At 37.4% G+C, this 11353-nt stretch overlaps 1 protein-coding gene across 1 annotated transcript in view; it reads right to left on the bottom strand.

Annotated features, from left to right (window-relative positions):
* Positions 1 to 11353, bottom strand: part of LOC102672269 (fat-like cadherin-related tumor suppressor homolog) — a gene marked incomplete at its 5' end in the record, with an annotated part of 73428 nt that overhangs the window by 3615 nt on the left and 58460 nt on the right. The window contains 9 exons of the mRNA XM_006620330.1: positions 357 to 503; positions 771 to 911; positions 1307 to 1640; positions 1886 to 4579; positions 4675 to 4812; positions 4930 to 6327; positions 6543 to 7189; positions 7337 to 8389; positions 9528 to 9764. Of these exons, the coding sequence (XP_006620393.1) occupies positions 357 to 503; positions 771 to 911; positions 1307 to 1640; positions 1886 to 4579; positions 4675 to 4812; positions 4930 to 6327; positions 6543 to 7189; positions 7337 to 8389; positions 9528 to 9764 (6789 nt within the window). The remainder of the gene's footprint in view (positions 1 to 356; positions 504 to 770; positions 912 to 1306; positions 1641 to 1885; positions 4580 to 4674; positions 4813 to 4929; positions 6328 to 6542; positions 7190 to 7336; positions 8390 to 9527; positions 9765 to 11353) is intronic.

The raw sequence follows: 11353 nt of genomic DNA, 5'->3' as shown, positions 1-11353 counted from the left end.
TTTTTTTTTGTAAAAAAAAAAAAAAAAAAGTTGTATGAAAAAATTTATCATTTTTAGTGTTGCTAGATCACTAATTTCATATTCTGTCAAATCAATATTAAAATAATACGTTAAACTTAAAATGCGAACCATCGAGTCTACCTTAGTACTTCGCATGCATCCCTTATTATTGTTATTATTTATATAAAATAATATAAAATACTCGAAGGAAAACAAGATTCGATACCTTCCTCTAAAATTATTTTAAAAATCTCTATAAACGTAAATGAGTTAAAGACCGTTCCGTGTGAACAATAATTTATTCTAATAGCTACGAAAGAAAGCAACGTACTGCGAGCATGCAGTCGCATACTCACCTGACGGTAACTGATGAGTGTTTGATTCGTTACTCTCATTGCTGTGGAAGCTGGACGAGTCTGGTACTTCGCTTCCAGGCACCTCCGTGATATTAGGCAAGGGGTTTTGGCTTGGTCTGACCCAGTCTGAACAATCCCAGTGATACCCTAAAAGCATTGCAGACAACAACTGTACTCCGACACGCTACATGCGACGATCTAGCGCCGCGATACGGAGTTGAAAAGGAAAAAAAGAGAGAAAAAGAGAAAGAAAAATAGAAAGAAAAGCAGTGTATCGTGTAGTAAATAAAGGATAAAAAAAGAAGTCTAGCCGATAGAGAGATAGATAGCGATAAGCGAAGCGTCCCAAATATCAAATGTATCCTTACGTATTCGTTTCTTTCATTTCTTTCAGGCATTACTATCTCGACTTACCACCGACTATACGAGGATCATCCTCGATGGACGTCATGGAGGCAACGGAGGTCCCACCTCCATGAGGCACGCGTCGAGAAGAATTTAGTAGAAGTCCTCCAGTGGTCAGCTCTGGTACCACTGGGCTCGCTCGTTTCAGGTCTGTTAGCGCACACAATACGATACACCAATGTTAATTCGATTCACTACACGCCCAAGTCAGCATACGTTTCCGGACATTCGTATTAAAAAGAGGAAAAGTAGAGGAGTAGATAGAGAAGTAGAGACAGAAATATAAATCATAACGAAAAAGGCGATAAAGGAAGTGAGAAAAGTCCGATGATTGAACGAAAAGAACGAAGAAGAAACAGNAAACGATGAAGGGCCACAGAGAAGGATAAGAAAAAGNAGAGAGAGAGAGAGAGAGAGAGAGAGAGAAAGAGAGAGATCGAGTAAAGGATCAAGCTATAAATTCCACCCATGATGCATGCCACAAGCAAAAAACAAAAGTAAGAAGCTACGATGAATCGGGGGAATTAGCGACGCATACTACTCACCATTCTTTATCTTTGTCGTGTCCGTGATGAAGGAAGCTAGTTGCATCTGCTCTTGCCAGCTCGGCTTATGAAGGCTATCCGTGTCACTGCCTGTAGCGTTTCCACCGACTGGATTAGCAAGGGTTAAGGATGGAGGGGGCACGGGTGTACTGCGGTTTAGATTTCTCAAATAATCAGGAGGGAAATTTTCCAACTCGTCACCGGCGCTGCCGTAACTACGCAACGTATCTAAATTATTTAACGCCACGGCTGCGGAGTTACCGTACGCGGCCGGCTCGTTGTTCGAGCTTGGAGTGTAGGAAGCGGGTCTAGGAGGGCATTGGGGAGGTTCTCTCTGCAAAAAAGAATCACACGAAAAACCTTAAACTCAATACACGCATCACTCGCAAGGAAAGGGAATACTAGCTGATGATGGCAAATTAAGAAGAAAAACGGCGTTAAAGAAAAATAAATAAAATGACAAATTCTCTATCTCTGGCATTACGATCAATCGAAATATAATAATCAAAAAGCATGCAATTATTTGTTTTTAAATGCTGGCAAATCAAAGAAATAACACGTAACGAATATGCGTTATACCTGTATCACTTCCAAGTTGCTCAATTTTGAGCTACGTTTGAACTCGTGTTCGTGAGGTCGTGCCGAGTTTAACACGATTTGTTTCCTGGTCTCGTTGTTGATATTGTTCGCTCGTGCTCTCGTCCGTTTCATTCTGATTCGACGGAAGGTGAGGAATATAATGATCAGAAATACGTTCAGTACGACTGCGATACCAATCCACATCAGCTGCTCCCACGTGATGTTAAAATGGCTAGATATGATCGGTGTGGAATATGCCGGGTTGCCACAATTTAGTCCTGTCATATTGGGAGGACAGATACATCTGTAGGTTCCTATTTCATTCACGCAAGTACCTCCGTTCGTGCATGGATTAGCGTCGCATTCATTTATATCCGTTTCGCAACGATCGCCCATGAATCCTTGACATTTGCATATAGGTCCATTATTTCCTTCCTCGCATACTCCACCGTGGATACAGGGATTTGGACTACAATATCTCCCGAATTCGCAACGTTTTCCGCTTAAGCTTGGTCCAACACAGTCACAAGTAAAGTCACCTCCTTCCGGAACGATTTTGCAACGGCCACCATAGAGACAGGGTGAAGATGCGCAAGGATCGGTATCAATTTCGCAAGCATGTCCTTTAAATCTGGTGTGACACTGGCATTCGTAATTGTCGCCACCAGAATCCTTGCATGTACCACCATTTTGACAAGGTTGTGAACCACAAATTCCTGGGGACACGAGAACTGTAGAAGCGTCGCAACTAAATTCGACATTTGCAAAGCGTTTTAAAACAGCAACGCTACTAGCTCCACTCATGTGCAGTGGCACCGATACTCTGGCGATTCTGACATCATCCATGCACCCTATGAAACCACGTTGAACATCTTCAAAGCCCAGAATCGATGGATGTTGCCTAACTTCGGCGCCCAAATATAGATCATCGGATTGAAGATTTAGAATATCGTTTATACCGGGCGCCGATCCATGAGCTACGTGTTTTCCATCTACAGTTAATTTAGCGCTGTTACTTTCCCGTTCTAATTGGATTTCGTGCCATTGTCTGTCACTCACGTATACACTGCTCACGCGAACCAAACCTTCTCCACTACCCAGATCGAATCTGTATTGTACGACTCCGTTCATAACTTCTAAAATATTGTAATCGACCTTGCCAGCTGCGTACATTAAATTTCCAGTTAATTGTACCGTTCTGATTCGTAAAGATAAACTAAGACGATCCTCGATGGTCTGTCTGATGTGGGCTTTGTCGATTCTGTAACGAGCGTAACTCTTGCCACTGAATGATATTGGATTCCGTGGAATATAACAAGATTCGTCGTGGCACTTGGAGATGTCAATATCACAGGTTTGTCCAGCGAAGCCTTCTGGGCATTGGCAGAAATATCCTTGAACAGAAGAATCAGGAATGCAAACTTTAAACATGGGACAAGGATCTCTGGCACATTCGTTCACGACCAGCTCGCAATGATTGCCGGCATATCCTTCTTTACAACTACACTCCATCTTGTGTTTGTGACGCGGCGAAACGAAACTCATCACATCAGTAGCTACAGGTGTTATTTGTGTAACATCGAGAACAACTTTGTCTTGACAATCTCCATAAACGCAGTACTCTTTGTTGCATTTAAATCTGACGATTTCTTCCACTACCAATTTCGTCGATTCTTCCAGTTCTTCGATACGCTGATTCAATGCTTCCCGTATACTTTCAGAAGCGTAAAATCCTAAAGGTGTAGAACTTTTCTTTACTGCGAATAAAAGATCCAGATCATTGTGTACGGTTTGTCGAATAGTGCGAGATTTAATTAAATTTATTTCATCCGTAGAAGGTTGAACGCTTATAATAACGATGTCTTTTAATCTACAATTCATCGCGTTTCGTACAGTCTTGATAAATCCTTTACGATGGCTTAATATGAAATTTTCCGGGCTAACCTCTCTGAATCTTACAATTACAGAATTCTCCAACATTTTATCGGTTATTAAATCAACGTTTACTTTTACTATTGAATGCATGCTAAATTTTCCATCTGTTACACTGACATTTACTTTGTATTCACCGACATCGAGTCGTGGAAGAGCTACCAAAGTGCCATCGATTTTGTCAATTTGGAAAAGATCGTTTGGAATAGGAGACGATGGATTCAAATTGTACAAAAGAGTGTCATATTGATCCTGATCCGTTGCATGAACTTTTCCAATAATTCCACCAGGATATTCATCCATGTACGAATTAATAACCACTTCTAGGGGCGTAATTACCGGAGGATATTGAGATTCCTCGATTACTTTGATCAAGACCCAAGCATCGGAATATAAAGGTGGACTTCCATTATCGAAGACGCGTATATGCAGCACATATTTATCTTTCACTCTATTGTTGAATTTAGTCGCAGTTCGTAATGTTCCATCCTGTTCCAATCTGAACGCGTCACCTTCATTTCCAGATCGAAAATCAAAAGTATATGGGGCGGCATTTGGCTCGATATCTGCGTCTGTGACCACGAATTGTAATACAGTATGACCCAAGGGCTTGTCTTCTTGTACAACTGCGGTATAATTTGAAAGGGAGAACAGCGGCGAATTGTCATTTGCATCTAGAACCTCGATGTTTACCATTACGAAGCTGGAAAGTACGGGTATGCCGCTATCACGGGCGTGAACCTCTAGCACGTAATTACCAATCTGAAACATGAAATATTACATTGTAGATTACATTGCGAACGTATTATAACTGTATTAAGATATATAATGAATTAGCGCATATGATTTATACTGACTTCTTCGCGATCCAACGGAGCGGCAACGACAATTTGTCCCGTTTTCTGATCGATCGAGAATTGCTTTTGCCTGTCACCTCGTTCTATATAATAAGATACGTTTCCATTTTCTTCGCTATCCAAGTCATTTGCGAATACCTGATACGTTAATTATAATATAGAATTAGAATTGTACATTAATCATTTGAAATGTAACAATGTATGGAATTTAATTTTTAAAAAATATTGTATACTATAATATAAAAGTTCACTTGCCTGTATAACTTTCTCTCCAATCTTTGCGTCCTCTCTTATAGAAGCTCTGTACGAAACTTCACTAAATATAGGCGCGTTATCGTTGCTATCAATCACAGTAATATTCACAGTGGCATGATTACTCAACGGCGGAATTCCTCCATCCACAGCCTGAATAGTCAAAAAATAATCTCTTGCACGCTCAAAATCCAATTGTTCCGCAATTATAATGACACCGGTACGCGCATCGATCTGGAACTTTTTATGTTCATTCCCGCCAACGATTGAGTAATAAACATCGGCATTAACCCCGGTATCTTTAGACGTTGCGAGAACTCTTGCCACTTCCGTGCCAACCGCATAGATTTCAGGAACTTTAGAGAAGTAAATCTTGGACGCAAATTCCGGTGGATTATCATTGATATCTTGAACGTTGACGATTAACGAAGTCATGCTCATCAATTGAGGGGTTCCTTGATCCAATGCCTGGATAGTCACGTTATACATCGCCTTCGTTTCTCTGTCCAATGGTTTGCCGAGCGTAACGATGCCGCTGTCCGTTGCGATGAGGAAATGGCCATCGGCGGAATCGATGAACTCGTATCTGATCTTGCGATTAATGCCGATATCATCATCCGTGGCATGCACTTTCGTTACCAAAGTACCAACTTCTACATCTTCCGGCAGTGTTGCACTATACGTTTGCATGGTGAATTTGGGTGCGTTATCGTTCAAATCCGAGATCAAGATTTCTAACTGAGATGAACATTCCCAAGATGGCTTGTCCCTATCCTGCACATGAGCAGTGAGTGAATACTTCGCTTGAGACTCTCGATCCAACTGACCAATCGTCTTCAAGACGCCTGTTTCCTTGTCCAATGAGAACTTGTCGTTGTTGTCGCCGGTTAAATAGAAACGCAATTTGGCGTTTGGTTCGTCATCGTAATCAGTGGCGAGCACGGTTAATACGTAAGTGCCTGGATGAGAACCTTCGGATAGAATTTCTCTATAACGATACCTCAGACAATATGGCGGATTGTCGTTTACATCGAGTATCTGTACCGTTACTCGCGTTTTGAAAACGTATTTACCATCGGTGCCGACTATTTCGAGTTCATAACGATCGATCGTTTCCCGATCCAGAGATTTTGCCACGTACACCTCGCCAGTCGATCTAATTTGAAACTGAGATCTCGGATCACCGGATGTTATGTAAAATTCTATAGGTGTGTTCACGTCCGAATCCTTGTCGACGGTGATCAACTTGACCACGACTGTTCCTGGTAGTGCGTCTTCGTTTACAGTTGCTTCGTAACGATCATCTACGAACGCGGGAGGATTGTCGTTATAATCTTTCAATTTGACGTGCACAGAAGTTCTTGCGAAATGTTTTGGATTTCCATTGTCGGTGGCGACTACCTAAACAAAGTGAAGATTTATATTTAATAATTAAATTTTATAAATTTCTAAATTTTATTATAAAGAACTATTCAAATTAAAACATATGGAATAATGAAAATTATATGACAAGAAAAAGAATTGAAAGAGAAAAAAGAAAATTTGAATTATCAATAAATTATCAAAAATTTATCTTATTAAATATTCAACTGCAATTAGTTTTTAATTGAACGTACTTGAAATTTATATTCGGGTTGTTTTTCTTTATCAAGTTGAACCAATGTCGATATCCAGCCAGTATATGCATCCACCGTGAATACATTCGCCAATTCGCCTATATCCGAGCCGAAAGAATATCGAACTTCTCCATTGCTACCTAAATCATCATCGTGCGCGATAATTTTCAAAATCGATGTTCCTTCTTCTACGTTCTCCGCCACGCTGATACCATAAGGATTGCTTTCGAATTTAGGAGCATGATCATTTTCATCTAACACTTGAAGCGATATTTCTGCAAGAGCTGTCAATGGAGGACTGGAATCCGTTTCGGCGAGAACTCCGATCAAGTGATTGTCCTTGTTCTCTCGGTCCAAAGGTTTGATTAAAGTAATTTGTCCATAACCATCAATCATGAAATACGGGGAATCTTCGTCTCCAGAAACTATTCTATAAGTGACTGTGCTATTGGTTACGATTTTGAGCCTGGTTATTGGTGTACCGACAGGAGATGCTTCAGATATGAAGAATTTGTCCTCTTTTCGTTCAAATAGAGGTGGAATATCTTGTGGACCCATTATATAGATGCTGAGAGGAACATCAGCGTGATGAGTTGTAGCTCCACCTTTGTCTTCGGCACGAATAAAGAGCTCAAATAACTGATTTTCTGGAATATTAAATACAAAGAAAAATTAAGTATAATAAAATATTTTAATTTAAATATTATATAATATTATATAACTAAAACTACATACATCAATAGAATTAAACTTCAATATCTATAATAATATAATTTATAAATTTAACTTCTTACCCCATGATATCGCACTTTTCTGCAGGAACAAAGCTCCAGTATTAGGATTTATTCCGAATAAGGCCTTAGCTTCCGAAGTCTGTGGTTCATAAATCGAGTAAACGATCCTCGCAGCGTCATCCTCGTCAGCATCCTTAGCCTTCACTTTCAAGAATGACGTATTTATGGTCAAATTCCCATGGATACTAGCTTTATATTCCTTCAGAAGGAACACGGGTGAATTGTCGTTCTCATCCCCAACTTTAACCCTAACCATCACGAAACCTGACCTACCACCTCCATCGGTAGCCATCACAGGTATTTCATACAATTTCTGCTCTTCCCGATTCAATTTCTTCCTAGTTACAATCTCTCCTGTCAATCTATTTATATCGAAAATCTCTTTCATAAGTTCAGAAGGTATGCTGTATATGACCGTTCCGTATTCTCCGAAGTCATCATCAGTGGCTATCACACTAGTGACCAATCTACCAGGCAACTGATTCTCGAATACCGTTACTTCGACCACCGGATTGGGAAACTTAGGATTGTGTCTGTTGGCAGGTAGTATCTCGATCTTGACACGTGCGAAGCTCGTATAGACATTATCGGTGACAGAGACATTTAGCATGCTCAACTTTTTTTCTCCAAAGTTCTGCATGTTGATCAGCGAAATAATGCCAGTTGATTGATCGATGTTGTACGTTTGTTGCTCGTTGCCACCGACTATCGTGTACGTTAGTTTCTCATCAACGTAGTCCGGATCACTGGCGGATACCACAGTCACGAATTGACCCCGTTCCGCGTGTTCGGACAGTGAACAGGTGTACGAGGGTTGCTCGAACTTGGGTGGGTTGTCGTTCATATCGATCACAGTCACCCAAACGTGGGCAGTGCTCGAAAGACTCGGTACGCCGCGATCTATGGCTATTACGGTGAAGTGATGAGACTCGTGGGCTTCGTGATCCAGAGATCTCTTCAAAAAGATCACACCTTCTTCCGGGTCTATGTGAAACAGATCCGTGCTGTTTTCCGTGTCGTTTTGAATCGCATAGCGTACTTGCTGATTTATGTCTAAATAGAAAGGAGAGAGATTAATGATTTCCTTGTGTTGGAATAATTTGTAATACATCATTATAGATTAATGAATAGTATTCAGAAATATTAATAAAATCTAATTAATTAATATTTTAGAAAGACAAATTGTTAAATTATAATCAGGATAAATTATAATTACAAAAATGAGAAATTAAAATAGAAAATATAAGATTTTATCATTCTATTCTATTTAATTAATCAAAATTATATATCAACTTTATTCACTGTTTCCAACAATAAATTATTAGATAAAATCATTTTATCTTTATATATCTTTATAAAATCATTGGATAAAATTATTAGATAAAAACGAGAAACACGAGTTTCTATTCATCCTTTTCTCGTTTCTTTTTCATTCTCGTATTCTCGTACAATCATGCAATAGCTCAAGGTATATTTCATCGCGATAATCCGACTTTGGTACCCGCTAAGAGTATCCTTCACAATAATTACAATAACATTAATCTTGGTGCAACAAGAGTGTCTCTCGTTATTTATGAGCATAGCCAGAGAGCTAGAATCTCTAGAATCTTTCTTTAATAGTAATTCAAAATTTAAACAGAGTTTCGTGAAGAATTCGATTCCGATTTCTTTAATTCATATTCGAATATATCTTACTGTATTTAAGATTAATCAAATTGGTAGAAATAATGAACATTAATTATAAATATAATTGAATATTAAATAGTGTGATAACTTAATATTTTATAAATTAATGAGAATTTAAAAAAATCTATATTAGATTTAATAAAAGTTTAGAATAGGAAATGACATAAACGAAAAAATTTCAAGAAAAATTTCATTAATTGATTATTTTAACAAGTATTAAAATTGAATTATTGCAAAAATTTTTATTTTTAGAACATCATTACTTTTTTTCCACTTTTCAATTCTAGAATTCTAAATAATTCTATCTTTAGAATTATTATGAAAGAAGAATAACAGAAAATTTAAAATAGAAAATTAATATAAAATTAACATCAAGAAATTACACGTATCTTTCTTCAACTTAACAAACTTTTTAGGATGAAAACAAGATTTATACGAAGAAGAAAGATTGGAAGGATGTAACAGGATTTCTACTACATTGGAGCTGGACTTAATAACCACTTACCCGTGTCGTTATCTCTGGAGCTGACTCTCAACACGGAAGTGCCGAACGGCGCTGCCTCGGATACCGAGATGTTGTACGAGTCTTGAGTGAATTCGGGCGGGCAATCGTTCACGTCCAGTACCAGAATGCTAACGAGCACCTCCGCGTAGACGCCTGATACGCTGTCCGTCGCGCGGACGGTCAGCTCGTACTGCTTCTTCTGCTCGTAATCCAACTCGTCCACCACGTAGATTACACCTGATTTATCGAAGAGAAGATTGTAGACCCAAAAGCATTCTATGCAGCGGTAGCGTCCACAAAGCCGAGAAACTTTTCCTTTATGTTCGTGATGCTGAATAATAGCGTGGAGGATTCGTGTCTGTCTAATTTGTGTCGCGTATGCTTTCTAGATTTTCTTTTATATATTTCTTTCTATTCTCTTTATTTTATTATACTTTTTCCTCGGAGGTGTCGATGTGCATCTTTATGAATTTTTTAAATTCTTTGTTATGATGTATGTGATAAGAAAAATAATAATAACAACAATCGTTAAATTAATTAATTTAATTTTAATACAAAGAATTAATCTAATCTCTAAAAATTTTTCTTTACTTCTTTTTAAAATTATCGAGATGCAACAAAGTTTTTTAATTGTTTACAAAATAGTTAAAAAAAAAAATTATTGGGATTCATGAGAAGATAAACTTTCGATAAGATTTCTTATTTTTGTTTTAAAATGATTAAAGTTAGATATAATATTATTATTTATTATTTATATGTCATAAAAAATGATTTAAAAGAAGTCTTATTTAAATCTATATTGCACATCGACAGGTTGACTTTTTTTCCTTTTGGAGAGTAGCATGAAAAGCAATGTAGTTTATCGATGCTTAAACTTAATGCAGATATCATATGCATAGAATTTAATGAGGTGTAAAGATGTGGTTCTCATTGTGTTTTTTTTTTTTTTTCCAGTAATGATGACTCGGATAATTGAAGGAGTTGCTCGGATTCGCGGACACCAAGAAAAGACACTGAATGCAAGTCACGTGATAAACACGTTTATACAAGACGGTTGGATACCGTGAATGAATTTGCGGATGCTACCAGAAATGTCTGCACCTTCGAACATGTTGTGCAACTTAACAGGTTGACTCCATTCATTTGATTGATCTTTTTCTTTGAAATATTATGAAAAAAAATTGTAATTACTTCTTGAGATCTCTATATATAATATTTTTAATAGAATTGAAATATTAATTATTTAGAAAATTTTTTAGAAATTTTTTATCACATAAATATTCTTAAACAAAAAAAAAATTGTAGATCATTTTCTATTCTTAATAATAAAACTTTAATATTTAATGTAGATTATAAATTTTAAATTGCATGAATTTTTTAGTAAATTATTATTATATCTTATATTTTTGTTATTATGAAACGAATAAATTTTTTATTGAGAATATATTTTATTATTAAAAATTGATATCAAAAATATACATCTCACAATTTTTGAAAGTATCTTTTTCAATTATTTTACCAATCTTCAGAAAGATAATTTTTAATTTCAATACTCGTAAGAATTTTAATTAAAAGTATCGAAGTAAGATCAGAAAATGTTGCAAAACGAAGGAAAAGCAAATTTTACAAGCAGGATAGAACTTTGTTATTTCTTGATCGATCTCAAGAAGTGAATAAGCGAATATTTCGTCACGTATCGCAGTCAACCTGTTACAAACGAGTTGCCTGTTCCCTTTCTCGCCATACACATTGTAGCTCGTTTAAGGTACAAGCACCGTATCTTTTTTCGATTCTGCACGCGACGTAAGGTGCAGGCACGCCATGCG

The sequence above is a fragment of the Apis dorsata genome, unplaced genomic scaffold, assembly GCF_000469605.1.
Source record: "Apis dorsata unplaced genomic scaffold, Apis dorsata 1.3 scaffold_502, whole genome shotgun sequence".
Classification (NCBI taxonomy): domain Eukaryota; kingdom Metazoa; phylum Arthropoda; class Insecta; order Hymenoptera; family Apidae; genus Apis; species Apis dorsata.
This window is presented reverse-complemented; position numbering and strand designations above follow the sequence as displayed.